This window comes from Motacilla alba, chromosome 1A, assembly GCF_015832195.1.
Source record: "Motacilla alba alba isolate MOTALB_02 chromosome 1A, Motacilla_alba_V1.0_pri, whole genome shotgun sequence".
NCBI lineage: Eukaryota > Metazoa > Chordata > Aves > Passeriformes > Motacillidae > Motacilla > Motacilla alba.
Window position 1 is genome coordinate 60,947,428 of NC_052031.1, and position 24,983 is coordinate 60,972,410.

General features: G+C 41.3%; 1 protein-coding gene across 6 annotated transcripts in view; it reads left to right on the forward strand.

Moving 5' to 3' along the window:
• DENND5B (DENN domain containing 5B) overlaps nt 1-24,983 on the forward strand; it is a 102,253-nt gene that overhangs the window by 37,701 nt on the left and 39,569 nt on the right. For 4 of the 6 annotated variants that reach the window (XM_038155669.1, XM_038155672.1, XM_038155671.1 and 1 more), the window contains exons 2-4: nt 6,771-6,836; nt 11,010-11,119; nt 16,224-16,890. In XM_038155669.1, coding sequence (XP_038011597.1) covers nt 6,771-6,836; nt 11,010-11,119; nt 16,224-16,890 — 843 coding nt within the window. The remainder of the gene's footprint in view (nt 1-6,770; nt 6,837-11,009; nt 11,120-16,223; nt 16,891-24,983) is intronic. The other 2 variants (XM_038155670.1, XM_038155674.1) reach the window with 1 other exon arrangement.

Here is a 24,983-nt window from a genome sequence, read left to right on the forward strand (position 1 = left end):
ATTGTCACACCAAGACACCACCACTTCCAGTTGTGTTGCTATACTCATGCGTTGTGTTAATTCTCTCTCCTTTTGTATGTGCTTCCTTGCATTTCTTAGATCTTCCAGACTTTGTATAGTCACAGAAACCATAGGTACTAAAGTGTGTTCAGCTACACTCCGTGGCTAATCCAGCCTTGATCTGCTCAGTGTGAAATGCTCCGTTTCTAATGTGTCGTGTTGTAACAGCTACTGAGGCTCCAAAACAGCATGGCATGGTTTGCCTCATTAGGTGAAGCATTTTATTTAACTCCATAAAATTCCACTTTATGCCAAAGGAAGGTGTAAAATACTAAAACATATGGCATGCAGAAATAACAGGAGTTGTGTGCAATGGCCAGGAGGGTTCTGGTGTCTGTTTGAGGTGGCTCTAAAAGCCTTGGTTTTCAAGCAGATCTGTAGTTGGTGACAGCTCATGCTTATGTAAAAATTAGAGCAGCAATTACGTGCCTTCTACCTGTGTATTTTTAGCATGCCAATCAACCTGGGATCCAGGCACCAAAAGATTAGTGGATTAGTGGTGAAGAGGAAACATTTGCTGAAATGCCAAGTAATTTTAGGTTTATTTAGATCTCTCTTCCCTGCTGCTTTCATCTCTACTAAGAGGGCACTGAGTAATAGGTAAGACATGCACTTTGGTTGAAAGTGGGCTTCAATTTCTTACTTTCCTTTCTGTGTATCTCTCCTCTTTATGTCCTGCTGGCTCTCTTCAACCCAGTTTCAGGCCAGGAATTGCTCCCTGTTCCCTTTTGTGGCTCTCGTAAGTCTTTTTTTTAGCTTTAGGGTCTAAAAACATTCCTGAAACATATGCCACTCTTAAATGGATCTCTATCAATAGAGGGGTTTTCACTGGAGTGGCTGCAGAAATGTGAGGAGAGAAAGGATGAGACACTGGTTTTCATTGCTGGGCTTTGGCAATTGGGGTACTTGGAAGGCAGAGAGCCTTTTGCACTTTTCTGTGTTCTTTAAGAGATCTTGTTGATGGCAGTGGAAGGTATATCCTGGAGTTTAAAGCGGGGCTGTTGGGAGAGCAAGCAACCCCAAAATACACTGAGAGACAATCTAGTAGAAGCCTTGAAACCGTGTTTTTGAGGCACAAGGGTCAGGGCTGCACTTGCAGAATTGCCTTCATTTCCAGATGTCTGTGGGGATGAGTGGGATCAGGGAAGAAAGGATTTGAGGATTTGATTTTTCTATGAGGCACATGGGCATTTGTGATCAGTACCCAGAGACAATTACTCTTCTGGCCTTTTCAAGTGGGATCCTTCTTTCCACAGATGCTTTGGCACATAATAGTCCCCAGGGCGTTAAGGGAAGCCAAAGGATTTTGGTTCTGGCAGCCTTTGTAGGGATCTGAACTAAATCTAGAGGCATGGTAGAAATGATGCCATGCTTTGAGCTTTCCACCTGGAATCTAGTTAGAAACCAGAAATTAATGTTTGTCAGAGCCTTTGGATTTGACTCCTGAAACTTTACAGTGACCTGGTGATTGGGTCCTGGTGTCAGTTTTCTGTATTTTCAGTAAACATGGAAACTGGCCACAAAATTGGCAGGAGCGATAAAGCTTAAATTTGGGGGTTTGTGCTTTGTCTGAAATAGAGCTCTGTGGCAATGAATAAAACCTGAAGCTGTATCTAACTAATCTAACTAGTAATGATTTACATAAGGCTTACACAAGCATAAAGAAAATTCTTCACATGGCTTACATGCACAATTACTGTGCACTGATGCCCTTAATGATCCCTTCTGTAATTCACCAGCATTCTTCAGATTGTAAATTAAGCTGGTGTGGTCTAACAACTGTAGAGATGTTCATGGAGTAGTTACAACTGATCTTTCTTTCAAGATGATATTTTTTCCTTTTAACAATGTTCTAACACTTCTAGTTGACAAAATTCCTTTCTTTTTTTTTTTCCTCCCCAAAGCTAACAACAACTGCGTCATCCAGCATGGTGTGTAAATGCCTTGGTCCTTTGGTGACAGCTTTGTCCACTTTCAAAGCATTTGCAGCAATATGCTGATCTCCAGTTAGTGTGGTACAGCTGGGTTAAAGCAGCTGAGAGCAGTCTGCAAACTGAAGTGGTTTTCAGGTAGCTCTTAAGTGGAAGTATCAACTTTTAAAGATGAATATGGCTGTGTGGGCAGCATATTCTTGTCTCTCTGCAGCTCCATTCCCACTTGCCACCCTTCTCCATCCGGAAACTCTGGTAATTTCAAGCCTTGCCTGAAGGTTCTTGTGACATTTTGGTGTGCAGAAGGTTTTTTGTCTTCTAAAAGGATTCATTTGTTGAAAACTGGTGGAAGACTGGCTCTTGGAGACTATCATAAGGCCAATTCCTTATTGGCAGCAACTTTTACAGAAGTTGCTCAAAACTCCCTAAATAAAGTTTGTGCTACACAAGGGAGTGCTTTTGCTTTATACCAATAGAAGAGCTTTGTTGGCTGCAAGTAGCAAAGTTCTTTCTTTGCCTGACCTTTTCTCACCAAGACCTCATATTAACTAAGCTTTCATGAAGCTGGCAGCTGCAGCCTTTGACTGGTGGCAGTTGCTTTCTTGTAACCCTGTGCTTGTAAAGGGTGTGCAAAAGAAGTAACTCACTACAGTGGGGAGCCACTTCTGGGCCCAACCTTTCTAAATCTTCCTTTTGCCCCACTAAGGAAACCAGCTGTGTAAACCTCACAGGTTGAGCTGGCCCTTCAAAGGACTGCAAAGAGGCTGTCCCTTCTCAGGGTGTTTGAAGTATCCATCTTGTGTGCCAGTGTTGGGTTGTGGACTGTGCTGTTGGAAGAAGAAGAATCTTCCTCAGAAACTAGGGATAGCTTCCTTCTGATGCCAACAGCATGTGGGTGGTGCTGAGTAAAAACCAACCACAAGTCCCTTGCATCCTTGGTGTGGCTCAGCACATTAAGGGACGTTCCTCTTGGCAACATCAGCAAGGAAGGGCTTCCTATAATCTGGGGAAATCCCAGGGTAAGGTTGCTGAGTCCAGGGAACTGAAGTCTCAAGCTTGTGTGAGGTGGGTAAAAAGAAGGCTTAACCCCCGGGTTTAGCTGGGTATTTAAGCTGCAGTGTGGACATCTTCATGCTCTGTTGATGTCAAAGTTATTTAGTGCTGAAAATGGTCCAGGTCAAATTAAATTTCTTTTTTTTTCTTGTACTGATTTGCAAGCTGAGCTTATTTCAGGCGGCAGGAGATGTTCTATAAATGCAGCTTTGGTGAAACTGCCTCTGACTTCAAGTAACAAAACACCTAAAACTTGCCATCCTGATGAGTGGAGACTAATATTGTGTGCATGATCTATGCATTGCAGAGTGGTTTAAAAAAAGCCTAACTTAAGAGTCCTGTTTAAAAGGTAACTGAAGGGACTGGAATTATAAAAATAAAGCTGTTTGTCCCTGTCTTTAAAAAGCCCAAAGCAGAATTTACTGAAAAACTCCTCTTTCCTTCCTGCATTTTTGCACACAAACCTAAACAGTAGTAGTAGAGGGATTTTCAGGATGGCAGGTTCTACTTGTTTGTGGGTTCTACTTGTTTGTGGGTTCTACTTGTTTGTGGGTTCTACTTGTTTGTGGGTTCTACTTGTTTGTGGGTTCTACTTGTTTGTGGGTTCTACTTGTTTGTGGGTTCTACTTGTTTGTGGGTTCTACTTGTTTGTGGGTGGGTTTTTTCTTACCTTTTCTCCAGAAATGCCAACTGTAACAAAGCAGATCTTGAGAACAAGTGGAATAGAGAACAAAACCTATTTTAAGATTCGAGTCAGAAATTATATTGGCGAGACTATTTTCAAAACCAGTCTGAGAATGCAACATCATATTCTAACACAGAAATTAGATGTATTTGAACTTGAACCCGTCCCTATAAATAAGTAGAAAGCACAAGCATGAAAGATATGCTGTGCAAAAGGCCTGACTGGGCACCTGGTCCTGTGTCCTGTCTGTGAAGGGAGGTGAACACACGGAACAAGGAGTGAGAAGCTGGCATTGCAGTGGGTAGGAAGCTGTTCAAACTTCACAGGAATGTGATGGCATCTAAAATACCTTCATTTTCTTCGTGGTTCAGCCCAAGACGGCTGTAGTCAGGTGCCTGTTGCTCCAAAGGCAGGAATCCCTTTGCTGGACAGGCTTTAGCATCCTGCTGTGTTTAAGGACCTGAGTCAGTGTCTTATTCCTGCTTGAACATTTGTCACTCTGCCATCATTAATGTTCTTTTGGGAACAGAGAGCTGCATTTTAAACTCTTCAGTTTTGTGTAGTTATATACCTTGCTCATGTCCCATGTAACTAAACAAAGACTTCGCAAGCAGTTTAAGAATTATGATGTATGAAACTTCAATTTAAATGAATTTTTAATTGTTGCTCTGATTGTTTTCTCTATTAGTAGGAATTCTCATTCATTGTATATCAACTGTTCAAAAGATACAGCAGGTTTGAATATAAACATGTAACAGAAAAGAAAATTTGCCACTTGTATGTGTACAGGATAGGCCAAGGATCTCTGGGGCATGTTTTCCCTATATTGAGAGCCCATACTTGTAAAGGCAGCGTGAAAAGTATGAGTGAATTCCACACCTTGATTTCTAGAGAAAATAAAGGCCCAAAGTATAAATAATTCGTTGTACTTATAAGTGCAGGTCTGGTTTTATACCTGCTCCACTCTTGCCTGCTAACGCCTTCTGCCTTTGGAAACAGACTCCAAGGTAATTGTGTAGGAGCACCATGCCTTGGGCACCTGTTTATTAAACTCCACCTGCTCCACTGCAAAAAATCACCCAAACTGACCTAATTTGATTTTTTTTTTTTGTATTTGACAAGATTATAATGCAATTTTGATGTAAAAGGGATGGTGTAATTCATACTTACCTGCTAATGTAGTGGCATGTCTGTGATCTCTTGGCAGCTGGGACTTGGGGCTATTTTAAGACTGACAGTGTTGATGCTGTATAGTGTTATTCAGTAGGCAGATAGTTTAGTATTTTAATCAAGGACAGAAGGAAGAGATTATGGCAAACTAAAGTTCTCATTTTAAGAGCCTTTTCTTCTTTATTTAGACGTACAATGACTTGTTTATGTGAACAAATCTCCTTTTTAGTAGAATTTTAAAGACACTGCACCTTTTCCAAGTCTAATTAAAGTGTGGCACTAATAGTGTTTCATTACATTGTGTTTGTGTAAAGAATTAGGTGGTACAACACAAGAGAGTGTCCATACCTCTGTGTCTTTATTGTTGTTGGCAATTTGAATTCCTGTGCAGGAGTTTTTACATCACTTCTGTGACTGCTTAGCCATATGGTTGATGATAATCAATGGTCAAAGTACTGAAATGGGCATCAAACCAGATCCTGTCCTAGAGCATCTGGTTATACATTGTTTCACAGGTTGCTCTTTCTCACTCTTCCTATTGCAGAGGTGCTGGCTACCTCTGTGGAAGCTGAAAAATTCCCTTTGAATTAAAATCTTTGGGGGAGAGCTGAAAGGACAGCCTGGCAGAGAGACTTGTAAAGGTAGTGTGGATATGGGCCATTTAGCAAGAGGCATCTCTCTAGTTTTGACAATTGTTTTGTTTCATTTAATTTAATACTAACACAACTTTTTAGTTCAAACAGCTCAAAATTAGAATGAAATTGCTTAAGACATATGGGGTGGAGAAACATCATCCTGCAGGTTTGAATGTGGGCTGTCTTCAGGTGCCTCCTAAAGAAAAGGGAAAGTTATCCTAAAATACATATTCACATCTAAAAATCTCTGTTGAAAGAACTCCTGTGCCTTCTGCTGGGGATTACCTTCCCAAAAAATCTGGCCTTGGCAGAACTATCTGTGTCCTCTGCACTGGTGTCTGGATTGACACTCAAGTGGGAGGTTGTAGCGGAACTACTCTGAATTTAGAGTGAATCACCAGAGGTCACTGCTATTGCAGCTTTAACAGAGGTGCCAGCTCTGTAAAAAGATTGAACTTGAGGAGGATTGTGTGATGCCTTTGTGTAGTGTGTGAATGTGACTTTTTTTGATGCAGAAATGCCGAGGCATCTGTGGAAACATTTTTGTTTGTCTGCAGGAGGTGAGCAAACCAGTTAGAAGAAGCCCCACTTAGACATGCTAGAGGAAGCTCTTCCTTTGGAAGTGGTAGCTGTTGCTGGAACACATTAAAATTGTTCATCCAAGTTCTAAACATAGCTTATTTATTCAAATCTTAATCTAAAAACACCCAGTTATGAGACAGAAATGATGAATAGAGCTATTAGGTAACTTCAGTAAGTCCTGAAAATGGTGTGCAATACAGGATTGAACGTGTAACAACATAGCTAACAGTATTATACTATATAAAACTTCTTGGGTTTATTTCAACATTAGCTGAAGGACTGATGTTTTTTCCCCTGAGTTTCTCAGGCTCTAGAAGGGCTCAATATGTGAACAAAGATGTCTTTCATAATGGGGAAGCTGTAAAGCAGTGTGTTGTTTGAAGTACTGAGAATTTAATCTTGTTACTAATTTTGACAAGTATTTCTGCCATGTCTGTCATTGCATTCAACACCTCTACAGTAATCCGGTCCTGGAAGGTTTTATTTATCGTGTGGATTTACCCTTTGCCAGTAGTGGGGGGAAGTGAGATTGTGAGGGGGAATATTTAAAATCTGCTTCATGTTTTTTCCCTTCCCCAGTACATTGTATATATTTTCATTTTGTTCATACTTGTTTTTTGTTTTTTTTTAATTTCTGTTTGTTACGTTGTGTAGTCTTGTACCAATATCTACAAGCAGATCTCCATGGCAAGAGCTCAGACACTGCAGACAAAACCTCAGGTAAAGAGGGGTTAACGATAAAACAATGATCAGGACCTCTCTATTTCTTTATTTTCAGTCTTCTAACTCCTCTTGAATCAAATTGAAAATCACAGATCAAAATCAAACCTCTTGGACTTATTAATTCTTTTACCTAATTTAAATCAGTATTTGGAAAATTCTGTTCTATTACTTGAAGCTCTCTTGGCAGATGTGGTTCTCCAGCAAAATCCCACTAGTGATGTCAGTATATTGTCAGTATATGAACAATGTCTTGCATGAGGCCATTTTACAGGATACTTACCCAGAAACCTAACAAGGCTTAGTTATGTGGATTTGTGAGTATGGGGGAGTGGAAGGTTCAGCTCCACCAAATTCTGCTACAGAGACACAAAGTTTCCTGACACCTCAGGGAGGCTTATTTTGCAGTCTAGATTTAAATAGCAATACTGATGGGGTTCACATAGACACATACCCCCACAAAAATTCCAAATAATTTAGATGTATTGATAGGGTACACATTCCCCTATGGTTTCCTGCTTAAATATGATGCATTAATTCCTTTACATATTGGCATACAAAAGGCAGGTTAGATACTGCCCTCCTCATCAGCCCCCCAAATCCACTACTTTCTTAGAGGCAACTCAGATTTTAAAACTTTGAAATGAAAACTGTTTTGTGTGCCTTGTCCCAGTCCTCCCTTTCTTATCGTCTCCATCCTCTGATGAGAGATTATGAGAACGTGAGGTCAGAAATAAGAGCTTTGAGTTACAATGTCCTTGAGCTCTGCTCAGCCTCTCACTGCCACCTTGGCATCCTGGGGAGGCATGGAAGAAAAGCAGCAGAGCAGTTCTGCACTCCTTAAACGAACCAGTTCCTGAGCCTGACAATTAACAGCTTGCTTGCTCCCCAGCCAAGCACTGTTACTCCTGTGCCCACATTGTTTTCTCACTCACACGTTGTGTATTATTTGCTTCTCGTGCAGGGTCATCCTTTTATTAAATAAACTTAACAAAATTCCATCTGCAGGCAGAGACCATGGCTGGGTGTGCTGAGCTCTTCTAGTCAGAGGTAGCTATCACAGAGGTGGTCACCACGAGCACTGTGCATAGCTGTGCTCCCAGTGCGTTCCTCTAAAGGAATAAAAGATATTTTTGTTTCTGTAGTCACAGGCATTCCTGTCTGTGTTCCAGAGCTTGGAAGGAGTGACAGATAGCTGGCATTCCCTGGACCAGAGGGTGGAAGATGCCTCTGCCTATTTGGTACAAAGCTTTGTGTGCCTCTGTCACCGTGACAATAATTGAAACAGATCTGTTTAAACCTCAAGATCACTCAATTTTTATGTAGGATCACTCTTATGAAAGTCATAACGATTAACAACTTCATGACTGTAGCTACATTTCCCTAGTAATTGTATCTTTCATCCAAAACATGGATCAGGCTTGTTTTCTAACTCTGAGCAATCTTTTTGTTTTGAAATTAAATTAGCACAGCTTTTTCTTGATCTAGCATCCATCACTTCACTATTTGCTTTTAATTTGAAACAAAATGTCCCTTTAAAAGCCAGGTCCTTAAAAGAAGGCACAAGTTGTTTAACAGGATGTAGTGTCCAAATGAAATGGAAGCTGAATCTGACATGTTTTGCACAGTTTTTAAAAGTACTTGATTTTTTTTTTCAATATCCTGAAAGCAAAAGGATTGAATTCAAACCCAATTTCTTAATTTGCCTCTGAGAGTTGTGCTGTTTGCATGGGCAGCACACATCAAATGCAATGTTCCTGTCCATATAGTAGTGTTATCTGGCCATTGGTATTTCAGCAAATGGATTCAATTTGCATTTAATACTTGGTTCACTTTAAATGTGCCTTGCTAATCCTGTTTGCAAAGTTAGCAAAGAAGCACTTAAAAGCATGTGGGAGGTTTAATGAAAATTCACTGTTCATCTAGAGTAACAGCTAAGTAAATTCTCCCTGCCATGTGTGACTCAGCAGCTCAGAGCTACCAAGGCTGAGAGCTGATAGTATCAGGTACCTTTCAGTCCAGACCCCTTCCCTCATGTTTGCCAAGAAGATTCTGCTCCCTGTGGTTCTCTTCCAGCTGCTTCTCAGTGTGGAGCTGGCTGTTGTGATCCATGCTTTTCATCTGGTTTTGGTGAGATTTGGGGTGTTTCCTGCTAGTTTGGGCAAATTATGGCATTTCACCCTCGCACACAGGCTGCTCCCGTCACATCCTTGCATTGTTTTTTTCCTAATTCATGTATCTCCTCTAAAAGCTTGCCCTGCTTGTCTTTCTGTGAGGCAGCTTTGTATGGAGGGTGCAATGTCATTGTCCTTTCAAGCTAATGATGGGTTGATTTACTCCCGTGTGGTGTCTTGGCTCTTTGCTTTTCCCTCATGATCACTGATTGAGGGAATAGCATTTTCTCTACGTGTGTTATACCTAAAGTTTATATTTTTATTAAACTACTGGAATGGTAAAATGCAAACACTGCAGTGACTCTACGAAGGTAAGTTGTTTGTGCCATTTATTTTCCTGGATAAAATGAATCCATGTTGTCAGCCTACATGGACATTGTAACTGCTGGTTTTGGGCAGGTGGATTTCTTAATGCAATGCTTACGCTTGATAACCAAAACTTTTTCTATTTTTTTTATTTTTTTGTCATGAGAAAGGAAACCTTTAAAGAAATTTCAACTTCAGCAGTCACTTACTGCTAGCAGTAGAGAACTTCATTAAGTCATCCAGATATTCTCTTCTAACTTTTAGTAGAAGCAACCGAATAAATTTAGTATCAAATACCTGTCTTTCTGCCAAGTCACAGTTATAAGGTAAACTCTGTCAGATGTGAGGATGATTGAAGAGCTAATTGGGAGTGCATATTTGTTTGATTATGAGAGCATGTTAATTACTATTTGATTCTAAGAACTAAAAATGTTGCTGAGTATGTCTAAGTACATACCTGGAGAGAAAATTTTTGCTGGCTTTGCTTGGTAGGATCTTTATTTTGTGAAATTTTGGAAATTGGTGGATGACGCTGTGTCTTTAATGGCTCTGCAAAGAACTTTTGGACCAAAATAAGAGGTACTGCCATGTTCTGAAATAGAGAAATGGTCTCTGTTTTTGGTGTACTTGTAACTGAGCTTGTAACTGAGCTTGAGGAGAATCTTCATAGATTATCAAATCCTACTATGAAATCTGGCACTGCCCTTTTTGCTACTAAAACATATCCCCAAATGCCGCATCCATGTGTTTTTGAACACTTCCAAGGGTGATGATTCCACTACTATGATGCTGCAATGTGTCTAAATCCTGTGTTCAAAATAAGTGTTGTATAAAAATAACAATATATTTAAAATCTTAGAGATTACTTGGGAAGGAAAAGATTTAAAACCCTTTCTCAGAATGCACTTGCATATTAGTGCTGTTAGAAGAGCTGGTTTTGTGTGATAGTGTAATAGATGGTCATTTAATTAATAAATTTTAAGAACTCCATGGTTTGATTACTGTTTTACGTGCTATAGACAATCCAGTGGGGAGAACCCCATTAACAGCATCACTGTGAAATAAATAGAGTATTTGTATGCTGATAACTGGATGCATTTCTGCTTGAAGTCTCATTTCAGTCTTCCTCTTTGCACTTGCTGGATTCTTTGTGTGGAGAAAGTATGTCCTTGAAATTTTGATGTAGAAAAAATAAATGTTTAATTTTCACCTAGGACTTGTAATATAAAAAATATAATCCATAATGAATGCTTGAATAATTTATAATAGCCAAGAGGTGCTCATATTTTTATTGGCCTTAAAGACAGCTTCTGACAAACTTGAGGGAAAGTGCTCTTTCACTGACTAAGTAAAGCTGTCTCGAGATACTCAAGCTGTTGGAGAAGGTCAAGAATCCAGTTGATTGCAAGGTATTTTTCTGTAAAATTTCAGCAGTGATTTTTTCTCTTGACAATATATTTCCATTCTGTAAATACTAAACTGGAAGCTGTGTTGCAACTGCAGTATGATTTTGTGGGAAGGGGAGGGTAAGGTCAGACTGAATGGGAATCTCTTCTGTTTCTCTTTTAAAAGTAGTACCTCTGAGAGTCAAAATGTCCACCAGATTTGATATATAAAAAAAAAAGAAAGCCCAAGTCAGCTCTCTCTGAAGCCTCATTGCTGTTTCGAGTCATTATTTCTTCATTTGTTGCAGGAGAGAATTTCGACCAGAGTCCCTTAAGAAGAACCTTCAAGTCTAAAGTTTTGGCCCATTATCCTCAGAACATCGAGTGGAACCCCTTTGACCAGGATGCTGTCAACATGGTAGGTAGAGAAAAACTCTCTTCTCAAATTGTTACCGATCAGCTCTCGAGAGGTTCCTGGGTTGTTTACAGCCAGCCCTTGCGATGCTCTTGTGGTCTTGTGGCTGTGGTGCTTCTGCTGGGTCTAAGAGCACTCACTGGGCATGCTGCATGGAAAGCTGTAGAGGAAGAGGTGTTGTGAAAGCACAGAATACTTTCAGGCACAACAAAAGTCAAGTGCTGCGTTCCCTCGTTAGTTCTGAGTGTGCTGCGTGATAAAACAAGTCCAAGCACCATCCCAGGGACTGGCTGAGAAGGAGTGTGGTCACCTAGGAAACCTATCCCCAAGTAGGAAGGAGGCAAACCAAGGAATTTTTAAGATATTGATAGCCATGTGAGGTTTTGGAGTACAGAACACCTTGATTCTGCAGACAAGGGAAAGAGGAATCTTTGCACAGAAGCTGGAACTTAGCTAAACCACAGCTTTTGCTGGGTCATCACTTTTAATGGCACCTCTGCACCAGTACATCTCCTGTACATCTCTTTGCTCTCAGTTATAGTTGATGTGAGCATCTGTGTGGCTGAGTCCCATGGACTGGGAAAGGAGGGGAAAAACAGTTCCTGGAGTGGGGGCAGTGACAACTGAAAGATGATGATCCGCTGGGAATTTTTCTGAAGAGCTGGTAATTAAAGGATGATTCCAAAGTCACCAAAGCACTTGTTAAGAACATAACCTGACAAAGATAACAGATTACTGGTATTTGAGTGTCCCAGTACAGAAAATGCCATATGTTTCTTAATTTAAAAGGAATCAATTGTTGTGACAGTAACATTGAACAATATTATAGCTGTTTTCAAAAATGTGGATTGGGTCTAAGCCAATATTGGAAAATTTGGGAGGCCCTTCCCCCAGTCTAGGTTAGATGAGCTTTGCATTTGAGGAAGGCAGGACAGCACATCACCTGCTTCAAAACAGAGCTGACCTCATTGTGTGGTGCAAGTGAGAAGTCAGGAGAATCTCCTGGCCCTCACCCAGCAGATTGAGAGGTGCAAAATACATAAACCCACATTAAGTTGGCTTTTGCAAATGCAAAAAATGCATTTGGAACTTCCCTGCCGTTATGAAGATGTAGAAATCTGGAGTTCATCTCAATTTCCACCGAATTTTATTTTTTGGTGTTCTGACAAATATTTAACAGGAAAGCACAGGAGCGGGGAGCAGCAGTGACACAGAGCTGATAACTGTGGCACTGCACTTCCACGGAAGGGCAGAGATGAGCCTGGCCACTCCCTCTGCCTGCTGACAGCTGGGGATTTCTGTCTTCTGCTTCCAAATGTGCACTGCTGGAGTTGGGGTGGTATTTGGGCTGGTCTCCACATCACTGTGCTGATACAGAAGGCATGAAGGACTCAGAGCAATGCTTTGTCAGCAGTTAAGATGGTAATAGCTCAACTGCCAAGGTTATTTATGCCTTTTAGTTCTGCCTTTGCATTGGGGGAGTTCCAGTATGAAGTAATGAGGGGTGTGCAGCAGGAATAAAGCAGCTGGAATTGCTGTGTTATTTGTCTCTCACATTACAGTGGAAAATGTCTAATATTCGTGAAGTGTGATCACAGTATTGGACAAAAATGGAATGCTAAAACCAGCAAGAGACCTATTAAAATAATTGAACTGAGCTGCCTTGAACACATCTTTCATTTGCAATATGTTTTGGAGAAAAAAAAAAAAGGCATTTACTAACAGCAGCAGTATTTAATGATCTTTTAAATTATCTTTTGGAAAACTTCTTTATTGTTTTGATCTGAAACATCATTTAAAGTAATATCCACCTCCACGGAATCTCTTGAAGCAATTATTGGCCTTTCTGATCTTGCCTTGCTGTATTAGTTCTGCCTATGTGTTTGCTTTATGTGAGCTTCTAGGAGCAATTTTCCTCAGGGAAGAAAATGCATAAATCCTTGGAGGGTAACTTGTGAGAACTCTGGCTTTGCTGGATGCCTGAGGAATTTCAATTGCCTTCTGGAACCATCCTGTTGTTTTAAAAATAGCCCCCTGAAGTTCCAAGCAATCAAGCTGCAAAGGAGTCATTTTTTCTCTCTGTTTCAAAGTATATGTCAAAGTACAGAGTTCTCTTTAATAGGGAATTGTGTCCTTCCCCCTGCTGCTTTTTGTGATTTTCCCTGCCTAACCTCACACACCATCTTCTGTGGCCATTCTGCAAGTAAGTGTTGTACCAAACTAAAGTTCTCCGTAAAGAGATACAGAAATTTTTAGAATATGAGCTTCCTATTTTAGCCCTCTGATTCATCAAGGTATATAAATCTTTGCCTGTGTTTCTGAAACTCAAGGAAGCATTATCTGTTTAATGTCTCATGTACTGAAATAAAAGATGTAAAGGTTCCCTGGTGGAATTTGAAGGAGCAGGCTTTAACACAAACAAAAGCATCTTTCTCTCCACCCTCTCACCCACAGTGCAGTTTGGGTAGGGAGCTTACTGCCACAGCATGTTGTGAACATGAGACATATGTAGGGGCTTAAAAAGTGAAATGAAGGATCTAGTGGAGAAGAGGTGAACCAGTGCTAGTGGGCGCTGGTCCAGAGGAGACCTTTGGTTCAGAAATACCTGCAAATGATGATGGCTGGGAGAAGGAGGGAGGGATTATAGGGAGTGTGTGTGTGTCCTGCCTCTGTGCTTAGGGAAAGGGTATCTCCTACTCAGGACTTCCATAGACAGGTTATGGATTAGCTGATACCTCTTTATCTATCCTGGTGAAGCTTCCTTTTGTTTTTACAAACCATCTTGGTTATAAGCCTTGTTGCAAATCTGATGTAATTCCACACTTTTCTGCTGATGGGTGCCTTTAAATACAAATAGTAAAGTGAAACCAAAATCCTGTCCTTTGATCAGTAATCTTGGATAGCTTTCAGTGTTTTTACAAAGATGCAATGCAGGTGACTGACTGCATTCTCAGCATTAGTGAGCCAGATTCACACCAGCCGGCTAAAATTTCACCCCCTCTTAGCGCATCCCAAACTTCTCTCCAACACTCTCCTGTGGCATGTGTGACACAGATGAGATGGGAAGTGATTGATGTCCGAGGCCCTAAGATGAAAGTTTTCATGCATTAACCACAAATTCAAAGCTTTCTGTATTGCTGGAAAATGATTACAGGCTCTTCCTTTTGATCTTAGCTTCTTAAGTGACTCCTGAATCATTCCTCCTGCCTCAGTTCTTCCCATCTTCTTTTTTTTTTTTTCCCCTCTGCCTTTTCCTGTGTCCTCTTATAGGTCTAACAGCAGCAGGAGTCTCTGGGCCAAGTTTGGCAGCCAGGGTCTTAAAAGGTCAATATTCTGCATGTGTCAAGTTGTGGCTGAAACTTAATAGGTGGGCATCCCTTTGTGTGTGCTTACCCAGTATATAAAGGACAAGGGAATAATAATTAAGGCTTGGAGGAAGTTTATTTAAACAGCCTTCTGAAACAGTCTCAGCTGATCTGAATTTCCCTGATGCCTATCTGTGCCTGATTGTAATAGTATATCTAATTTGCTTGTCCAGGTATTTTTCTGTAAAGTGAAGAAAATTTAATCTCTGATAGCATTGAGATTTAAGCCTATGATTTCAGCCTGGTTGGCTTTGATAAGGCTTACAGCCACCACTGAAAGCCCACATTCTAGAAATAAATTTTTATTAAGCAAGCCTGCCAAAAAATGAGGTTAAGAGAGATATTTATTGTGAAGAATAACTTTAAATAAAGTGTGAAACAAGGATTTTTACTACTTCTTTATTGGAGAAGCCTTAACCATGGCACTGCTGTTAATGCCTCAATAAAAACGATAAAGCTCTTGAATAAAAATGTGGCTGCTATTCAGAAATAGTTCAAGCTGCAATTTCATGCATGTTTATGTCAGCAAAGCCCATCAATTGAATTAAATTCTTCTGCCAACTCCAGGCTACTTATTTCCCTACACATTACCTTTTTGAGCAATACATAAGAGCTGTCCTAGATAATTGAGGGGCCTGGAAGCCTGTTGTGGAGTCTGGACCACTTGCCTAATTCTCAGCTTTACCAGGCTCTTGAATGGTCTCTGCAAGGTGCACTGCTGAAGTTCAGGGTAGGGTGTGCCTGAAAATATCTAGTTATTTCTTCGGACTTCTTCCAGCATTAGAGGAAGAGGAATTTACTCCTGCTCAAGGTGAGACATTAGGGGATGTACTCAGTTGGGCCTAGGTGGTAAAGTTGACTTCTACTGTAGCTTTTATTTGAAAAGGAACACTTTGAAGACACTCTCCTTCTCTTCTTTCCTTTTATTTCTTCAGATGGTACAAATAAAGCTATAGTCCTTTGTTTATAAATATACTTATTTAGCTAGAACATGAGCGGTTTCCTGCTGATGCGCAATTCAAACGAGTTTTGTTGGATGTGTGTTATTTTGTATTAGATGGTTGATAGCATTCCCAAAGAATGTCTGGAAAAATGTCTTGATTTATCACTAGGGCCATGCTTCAGAGAAACACCCAGTGTAGCAGAATCACTGCAAGGGATTTTGCTGAGTGGTAAATCAAAAATGAGTCTTTCATAGATTTTGGATGTTTCCCTCCCTGCCCCTCCTTTTATCCAGTCTAAGCTATTTGGTAGCACTTAGAGAAGAAAGTAAATGTAATAGCTGCCAGTCAGCTGGGGTTTGGTTTGTTTGTTGTTTTTTTCCCCCAGAAAATTAGGGAAGATCAAAGAATTCCAAGAAGTCTATGTAATTTAAATCCAGTGGTATAAGATGCTTCCTTCGCTCTCTGATTTTAGAGTACTGTGGGCATATATATGCAAATGAGAGCAGCGCTGGATGTTTTTATATGATGCTTAAATAAATGGCACAAAGACTATTCACTAGTGAAAACAGTTTCAGCAAGTAATGAAAATGACTCGTAATGACTTAATAGATGGGTTATTTTGGAGGGTGCTTTCCTGTCTTCAGTCATGTCTCCCTCTTAAGTAGCATCAGTTGTTTTGTTCTTGGGTACTTTTTTTAAAGGTAAATGGCTTGTTGTGATGCAGAGGATAAAAAGAATGTGCCTGTACAACAAAAACAGCAAAATTAAACTCTGTCTATTTCTTTTCTCCTCTCTTAGCTGTGTATGCCCAAGGGGCTGTCTTTCAGGACGCAGGCGGATAACAGGGACCCGCAGCTGCACTCGTTCATCATCACCAGGGAGGACGGCTCCCGCACGTACGGCTTTGTGCTCACCTTCTACGAGGAGGTCACGAGCAAGCAGATCTGCACAGCCATGCAGACGCTGTACCAGATGCACAACGCAGAGCAGTACAGCAGCGTCTGCGCCTCCTCCTCCTGCAGCATGGACTCCCTGGCCAGCAGCATCGACGAGGGCGACGCCACGTCCCTCGCCAAGCTCCAGCGCTACAACTCCTACGACATCAGCAGGGACACGCTCTACGTCTCCAAGTGCATCTGCCTCATCACCCCTCTGCCCTTCATGCAGGCCTGCAAGAAGTTCCTGATCCAGCTCTACAAGGCAGTGACCTCCCAGCAGCCACCCCCTCTGCCCCTGGAGAGCTACATCCACAACATCCTCTACGAGGTGCCCCTGCCGCCCCCGGGGAGGTCACTCAAGTTTTATGGGGTTTATGAGCCCATCATTTGCCAGAGACCTGGGCCCAACGAGCTGCCGCTCTCTGACTACCCTCTGAGGGAGGTCTTCGAGCTGCTGGGCCTGGAGAACCTGGTTCAGGTCTTCACCTGTGTTCTTCTGGAGATGCAGATCCTTCTGTACTCACAAGGTGGGCACTCATCCAGCAATGTCTGTTTCCAGCGGGCAGTTCCTGGGCAGCTGCAGCCACAGGAGCTTGTAGAATTTCATGTTATATGGAGCTAAGGTTGATTTTTTTGAAATGTGAGAATGCATTGAAAAAATGAGAGAAATTATTGTGTCCTAATGAAAGCACTAAATAATTGTTTCCTCCAGGCAGTCTAGGTGCTGCTTGTTTAATTATGCATTGTATTTATCACTTGTGGCAGCTAGCAATAGAATACATTTGATTATTATCCTCACGCTGCCCTTGATCATGCAAGACAGCATGAAATTAATCCTATCTTCTTCAGGAATACCAGCAGAAAATAATGCATCTTGCAGAAGACGCTCTTGCTGTTACTTTGTTTTCAAATTTCAGCAGCGTATGGAAGTCTAGTGTAATTTCCTGCCTCCCATCCAGTGGATATGTTCTTGTTAAGCACTGAGTGTTTTAGTACCTGGAGTCTAAATATTTAATGGCGGGTTTTGAAACTGAGTGGATCTACTGGTCATTCCTTTTTAGTCCTGTTTGAGGTATTTGGGAATGTTGCTGACAAAAATGCTAAGATTGCAGTTGGCCAAACATTGGCAGAAGTTGCTTGCACAGAGCCTGTCCATTTTGAAGTGTGCCAGCAAGCTTTGGAAAATCTGGTTTTGAAAACCTTTTCTCTTATGGTTGTGTCTTCCTGTAATAGTGCACCACTCTGCTGCAGGTTTTGGGAATCCTGATTTAGCACTGGGCATGCTTTGGGATTTTACACTCCTATTACTGTCTCCTCGAGGGTGTTGGCTCCCGTGAGTGTGGCCCTGGTGGTATTCGGATGCCCAACATGTCAAGGTCAAGTTTTCCTGCTGACTTTCAAGGGAATGTTCAGACTTTTTGGGTGTTCCTCTAAGTCTCACTGGAAGCCTGTCTGTGTAATTTGGGTTCCCAAATGGCATCAGTGATTCTGATTCCCTAAACTAGGAAAACGTGCATCAGGGGAAAATTTTCAGGGGTGGTGGGAGTGGTTTCAGCAGAGGAGAATGAAAAACCTGGAGCCAGGATGCCTTTTAGTGAAAAGAGGAAAAGATGCTGAATACCTAGGCTTGTCAAGAGAAGTGGTTTGAGCAGCAGACAGCTTGAAATGGAGAGGGGAGAGAGGATGGGAAATCGTCTAAAATGAGTATGGATAATGAACCTTCCGGCTCCAGAAGGGATTGCTTGGGTTTGTCATAAAGAAGAAAAGGTCAGGAAGTGTGTAATGGTAATGCTAATAACTAAATGACTGAGAATGGGGAAGAATGTTCAGGGAGGTGGAAAAAGGGTAGTTCTTCTGCAAATGACTGAATTCAAAGGATTGATAGTTCTTTGCAGAGCTCTTCTCCACATGGACTCCAGGGGTTTGCTTTCAAGAACTGGAAATGAAAGGTTTTATCTTCTCTCAGTTTGAAGTGTGAGCAGAAATCCTGCTGTTAGTTTTGATTAGGCTGCTTTTCCCCTCCCTCCCGCTTCTGTGTGTGTGTGTGCAGTTATCCCCTTTCTTCCTCAGTTTGAATCATGCTGCCTTTACCACTTTGCACTGGAGTTTGATATTAAACAGCAGCACCACTGAAATGTCTCTCACGCATCCCTGCTCATCAGTCCTACCCTGGTCCCTGCCTATGGACTCACTGAGAACTGAGAAATTTTTTTTTCTTTCTCACTGAAAGATAGCAGCATTAGGAAAAATGTGCTTGTCAGGTTACATTTTAGTAATATTTTGTGCATGTGGAGAGCAGCCTCTATATGCATTACTTTTATAATAGTCATTGAGACAGATACAAAGTATCTACTAAATAATTTTGACTCAGCCTTCATGTCCACCAGAAGCTAGATAAACGTTGTTCTTCCAGTTCTTGGTTATGATTTAAGGATTTACTTGGTTTGTTTGGTTTCATTGTGTGGGGCTTTTTTTAAAGAAAAGTGAGATAGTGAGAAGTAATCCTTTCCACCCTTCAAATTTCAGAATTTTTTCTTCCCCCTCTCTTCACTTCTAGGGATGTCCTTGACATGACTTTTACTTGCCTATCTAACATAGACACAATTTGGTGGTGCATGGGGTAAAGTATATAGCTGTGTTAGGGAAATTCTGTGATTATGCAAATAGCAGTGTAATGCGAGTTCCCAGAGGTGAAGAATGTGGAGTGGAGGGCAAGTGCAAAGCCTCAATTTTGGCATACCCTGATAGCTGAGTGCTTGGCTAATTGTGCACTGAGGCTTCTTTTAAATGCCAGTCTTTCAATTCCTGAAAAAGAAAACAGCAGCTATTTTCCAATGTGAAATACAACCAGCCTAGAATGTACCAAAATCTGCTCTCTTCAGCTTTGAGATCCATCGGGGAGAAACACTTTTTAAACTGCCTTTAAACTGTTCTTTCAAGGCAGAAGATGAAAAGGCTCTGGCTGACATCTCTCTTGTTCCAAAATAACTGATGAGAGAGGCATTTTGCAAGTTCACCCTTCTTTGCCTTTCTGCTTTAAAGAGGATGGACTCATTGGACTGTGTTTCCAGAGGCCTGGCCTAGCTGCAACCTTCCCAAACTCAACAAGAGATTAGTAGAAGATCGTCTGGTTTCAATTTCAAGCAAGACAGCATTATTTACACAAAATCACAATTCACTGACATAATCATGTAATACTCAAGAAATCAGAGCTGGAGCAAAATCTACTTCAGTTTACTAAACTATTTCAGTGAGAGCTGCTGTTAACATGTATGGGAAATGTAAGCTGACTTTTTTGTGGTTCTCCTAGACCTGTTGGAAGGAAGCTTTTTATTTAAGCTTGTCAAAAATTTAGTTCTTCTATAGAATAAAGGCTTCTTTTGGAAAGTGGAGTGAAAATATAAGTTGTTGCACAACCCCAACCATACAAAGAAGCCTAGCTGGTAATAACAGCAGTGAAAGGCTGGCACAAAGGTTGCACAGGGAGTGTACTGGCTTTTCTGAAATGGTTTTTCTCAAGGGAACTATGAGTTGAGGATGAAAAAGTTTATTTTTAACCCTGTAGCAGGGGCATAATGTTTCCAGCAGCCTGAACAAAGGCATCTAAGTCAGTGAAGAGGTGAGGGTGTTGGATGACTTTATCCAGCTTGCCCTGGATGTGTTCCCAGCGTGATACGAGAGTGTCTGGCACAGCTCTGCCTTGGGGACAGGAGCACTGAGTGGCTGTTGATACCATGGCTGCTACAGTCCTCTTTTGGTATCCAGTTGCGCTGTTGATGGTGTCTTAGGGGTGACTGGTACCCCATCACTTGGGAAAATGCAGGGATTGCAGTGGATTGTACCTTTACTCTTCAGCTGTGGTGGTCAAGCAGAGGGCTGAAGAGAGACTGGCAGCAAAGAATGATGAGCTCATTTTTTAAGCCGCTTTGTTCCCATATATTTTGGACAGCACAGCTGAGTAACTGGCAGAGACCTGTGCTTGCACCTCAGTGGCAAGACTGAAAAGACCAGCCCTTACTGCTGCTGGAGACTGTATGGGCTTCCAGGGAGTTAGTCACAGCAACTGCTGGTGGGAAGTGGCAACTTTGGTCTGCAAAGGTGGTGTGGAAACCTGTACCTGAAATCACCTTCACTGAACATTAATTCCTGCAGCTTCAGGTTCTGCATATAGAGAATATTTTTATTCCTTCCTTCTGCATATAGAGAATATTTTTAAGATTAAATAGGGCAAGTTTTCAACATTTGGGCTTTGAAAACCAAGGGGAGGGATTAGATACACTTTCCCTGCAATTCTTCAGGGTGCAATCTTTGCAGTGCTCTTTCAAATGCCCTTTATTCAGAGGACAGCTCTCCCATGCAACTGTGCAGATGGAGGGTCTTGCTTATGTCCACTCTTCAATAGCTACTACAATTTCCAAAGGATAAGTAACAAAACATCACTGGTGTGGGATTCCTGCTGGAGAGAGATGAATTAAACTGTGAGCTCTGTGGAAACCTCAGCAATCCATTTTGTATGTCTGCCTTTCAAGGGATTTAAGCATGAGAGGGAATGTGTGGATGAGACAGAGATAAACTTCTTAGAGCTTAGGCTGTTTCTACTCATTATAATTTTGAGCATTTTCCAAGTTGTTTTTCCAAGGGCTTGAGTAATTGCTCCTCCAAGATTGAAATATTCTTTGCTTTTTCTTTTTTATCTTAGAAATTGTAATGCAAATGACTATGCATATATAAAGTCATTTCCCAGAAAGTGTTGCGTCTGAAAGATCTTTCTTATGAGGTCTGTTTTGGGGTAGATGTTGAAAAACTAATACATGCATAATGTGTTTGCCTTTTAAAGCATTTTTACATCAAATAGTTACATGGAAAACCTTTGCTCTTTTACTCATTATTTAAACAGTTGGTCTCCACACTAATATTAATCCAAATCAGTGGAAAGTTATTGCAGAGAACAAATTATATGGGGACAAAATCTGTGTGCTGTGGAAGAGACCTGAGTTTATGGCCTCAGTAGAACTACACTCGGAGGCTGCATTGTATGTTTCCCTGGAAAAAAGACAAGTAATTGGGTAGAAAAATCAGAGAATGACATATAGTCTTCCTTTTTAACTTAGGTGAAATGGCAAAATTGTTTTTTAATTAGAAGTTTCTCAATTTTGTTAGCTGTCAGTATGACCTGAAAAGTGAAGCCTTTAAAGCATCTGGAAAAAGGAGAAGGAGCTGGTTCAGGTCTGTGCCACAGCCCCACTCCTGTTTGTGTTCACAGTGAGCTGTAAAGGGAGATAGGGCCACTCCTCCTAGCACTGCACACACACACACCACAACCTTTCCACTTTATTTTATCTTGGATCTCAGTTTTTTTCACGATGAAACATCTTTACCTTTTCAGAATGAGGGGAAGAAAGTTAAATTAGGCCTTTACCTTGCAGTTATGGCAAATGCCAGATAAATAACATGGCAGTCTAAAGTGATCACGAGCAAAGTTGTTCCCTGCTGGACTCTTGTGTCCTCCCCATCATCTTGCTGCTGGCTGGGGAGCCTGTTCTGCCCCAGCAGCCATGGGAGAGAGCAAGGGGCTCCCTGTGTGTTCAGGAGCACCTTCATGTGTCCTGCTGGCACAGACTTGTCAGCCTTGTCACAGACTTTTGCCCTCTTCTCAGAGACTTAACCATGCTGGTAATGGGAGCTAATTCTTGAGATAGCTCTTAATCATAAATTAATTCATGCTGAGCCACTGATGGCAGGCTGGGACATAGTTAAATTATATAAATGGAAATGTATTGAAGCAGAAGCTTTTTAAATTAAGCTTTGGCCAACAAGGAAAAAGGGTAAGAACTGGCCTGGTGAATATTGGCATTGGGATGTTTCTCTTGGGGCAGAGCTGGCCCCCAGTTTGAGAGGCTAATTCTTCAGGCAATTAGATGCAGGCTTGTCTTGACCCTTCTGTTTAAGAAAACATGTATTTTCATATTTACATAAATTGCCCCTCTGCTTTTCTCATATAACTGACATGCTACATCACTCCCTGGTAAATGCACCTTTCCTTTGGGGATGGAAGGGCACTGAGATGCCAGGGGTCATTTCCTCAGGACAAGCTGCTGGTCACAGCCCCATGTCATGGCACCTGTCCAGATTCCCTGAATGCAGCACTGCTGCAAGGTGATTTCTGTAGTGAATAAACATTTCCTGCACCATTTTTGTGTGTTTTATCTGAACATCTTTTGAAAGTCACCAGGACTGGCCTGTCAGTTGTCACAGCTGCCAGCAGGCAAATCAGATGAAAGGTGGAAGCTTTCAGGGCACTTTGATGTCTGCAGCACTTGTGTGTGCTGTTTCTGTGGAGCTATTGAGATCTGATTTGAAAACCTTTGCTTTCATAAACAATTTTTGTCTCCAATGTGAATTTCAGATTTAGTTTTTCATCTGCAGTGTGCTTTACATAAACATTACAGATCTGAAGGTACCCAGACCCAAGACAGGTCTGGTTAGGAGCTGTTCTTGACTCATACTCAGAGCTCAAAGCAAAATAATCTCATTTCCAGTTTTTCCAATATACCTGGCTCATCTAACTCATACCTTGTTACAAAAAAAAAAAAAAAGAAAAGAAAAAAAAGGCAGTTGCATAACAATTACTTATAATACTTGGACTGAAGAGGTAGTGAAGGCTTTAAAGCCTGTTCAAGTGTTTCCTTCCATAGAATTAGCTTTTATTCATTCAGATTCATTGATGTTTTTATTTTCTCTGTTGTTGGTTTGGTTTATTTTGCTTAAAGACAATTGGTTTGTGCATATTGATAAGGTTCTCTTTGAGAATACCATCTGATTATCATCTTCCAGGATGCCTTTTTAAATATGTGGCTTTGCAAAGCTGCAGTTATCCTTTATGTGTGTTCTAAAAGCGGTAGAGCAAAGGAAGTGGTGTCCAGGTAACTCATCTCTTCAAATGCTTCCAAGTGCTTTCAAAATGTGTGAAAAGTGAGACTTCAAAAGGAAAATAAAGAAGCAGTCTATTTTTAAAGCCTTGGACTGGATTTAGAGGCTTTGACTCCAGCTCTGTGGTAAGCTTTCTGCCCTACCTTTGGTAGGTTACTGGAACAGAGAGTTGGAAAATGGCCAAGTTGTGCTTCTATCTGGAAGGCTGGAGGTATTGGACCTGGAGTAACAGTGCGCTGCTCCCAGCAGGAATGCCATTTCTGGGGAGGAGGAGCGGGTGTGCTCTTACACAAGCCTGGTGCACTAAGTTCCTGTGATTGGGAATTTGCTGAGAAGGTCCCAGGTGAAATTCTCTTCTGTTTGATTATGACCAAAGATTTGAATCTGTTTTGGGGGTAGAACCTGTATGTGGTCTTAGCACTTTGGAGCAGGGATAACACTGATGACTTTTTGCCTTCTTAAAGGATCTTGGTTTTGCTCTGCTGCAGCATGGGAAGGATTTTGAGATATCAGACTTTTGTGGCAGGAAAAGTAATTTTTATGTTGAGCTTTGTGAATTGCTTAACATTTCAGAGATTCTTTCCCCAGTATGTATAATGAAGAGAAGATTTTTTTGTCTTTTTCAGTCACTGCCTGTGTTTGAACTTTGGGATAGATATCTCTTATTGATTATTGTCCTGTTATTGTGTTATGGAGAATCAACATCAAGACAAAAAATTGTCAAGCATTGTCCTCTCTCAGAAAAACATTTGTAGGGAACTGATGTTCAAGTGCTGAAACCATTTCCATCTCCAGCAGAAGACAGTGATTGGTAATTCTACAGGAATATCTCAGGGTGTGCATTTTAAGCACTATATCTTGTGGGCCACGTGAATGTTACCAGAGCTGGGTAAAGTGTGGCTGAAGATGGTGCTCGAGCAGCAGAACTGCCAGCCTGCAGTGCAGCAGGTCCCTGCAGCCCTTGCATGTCCTGCACAGGGGATTGAGGTGCTTGGCCAGGTCCCCTGGCAGATGGTGCTGGAAAAGGGAGGCGGATCCAGAGCTTGACTCTGCTGCCCTCTCCTTCACTTAGTGAAAAGGCTGTGTGAGAGACACTGCACCACATCCAGCCAAAATATCAGTAGGCAGTGGTTGCTGCAGAAGCCCCAGGGACCATTTTGCCCCAGGGTTATCCTCCTTGAGCAGTTTCTCTTGGAAAATGTTCTGTGAACAAATTAGAGATGGAGTTTTGAACACAGAGTCTTAGAATAATTTTGGTCGGAAAAGAACTTGAAGATCAACTCCACCTCTAAATCTAACACTGCCAAACCCACCACTCAATCATGTCTCTAATTGCCTTATTTACATGTCTTTTAGATGTCTCCAGGGATGGTGACTGAACCCCTTCCCTGGACAGCCTGTTGCAATGCTCAGCAACCCTTTCAGTAGAGGAATTTTTTCCCAATATCCAATCTAAACCTCCCCAGGCACAACTTGAGGCCATTTCCTCAATCCACTGTTTCCAAGTTGTCCTCAGTAACCATGTAAGCTTCCCTCAAATGATGATAGGTACAAGAATGTCTCTATCAAAATTTATTTCAGGCTTTATATGATAGGTGTCTAACCTTGTACAGGCTTGAAAGTATGTAAAAAGTAATTAGAGTTTGGCTTCTTTAAACAGATAACCAAAAAAGTATTTACAGATTTTTGT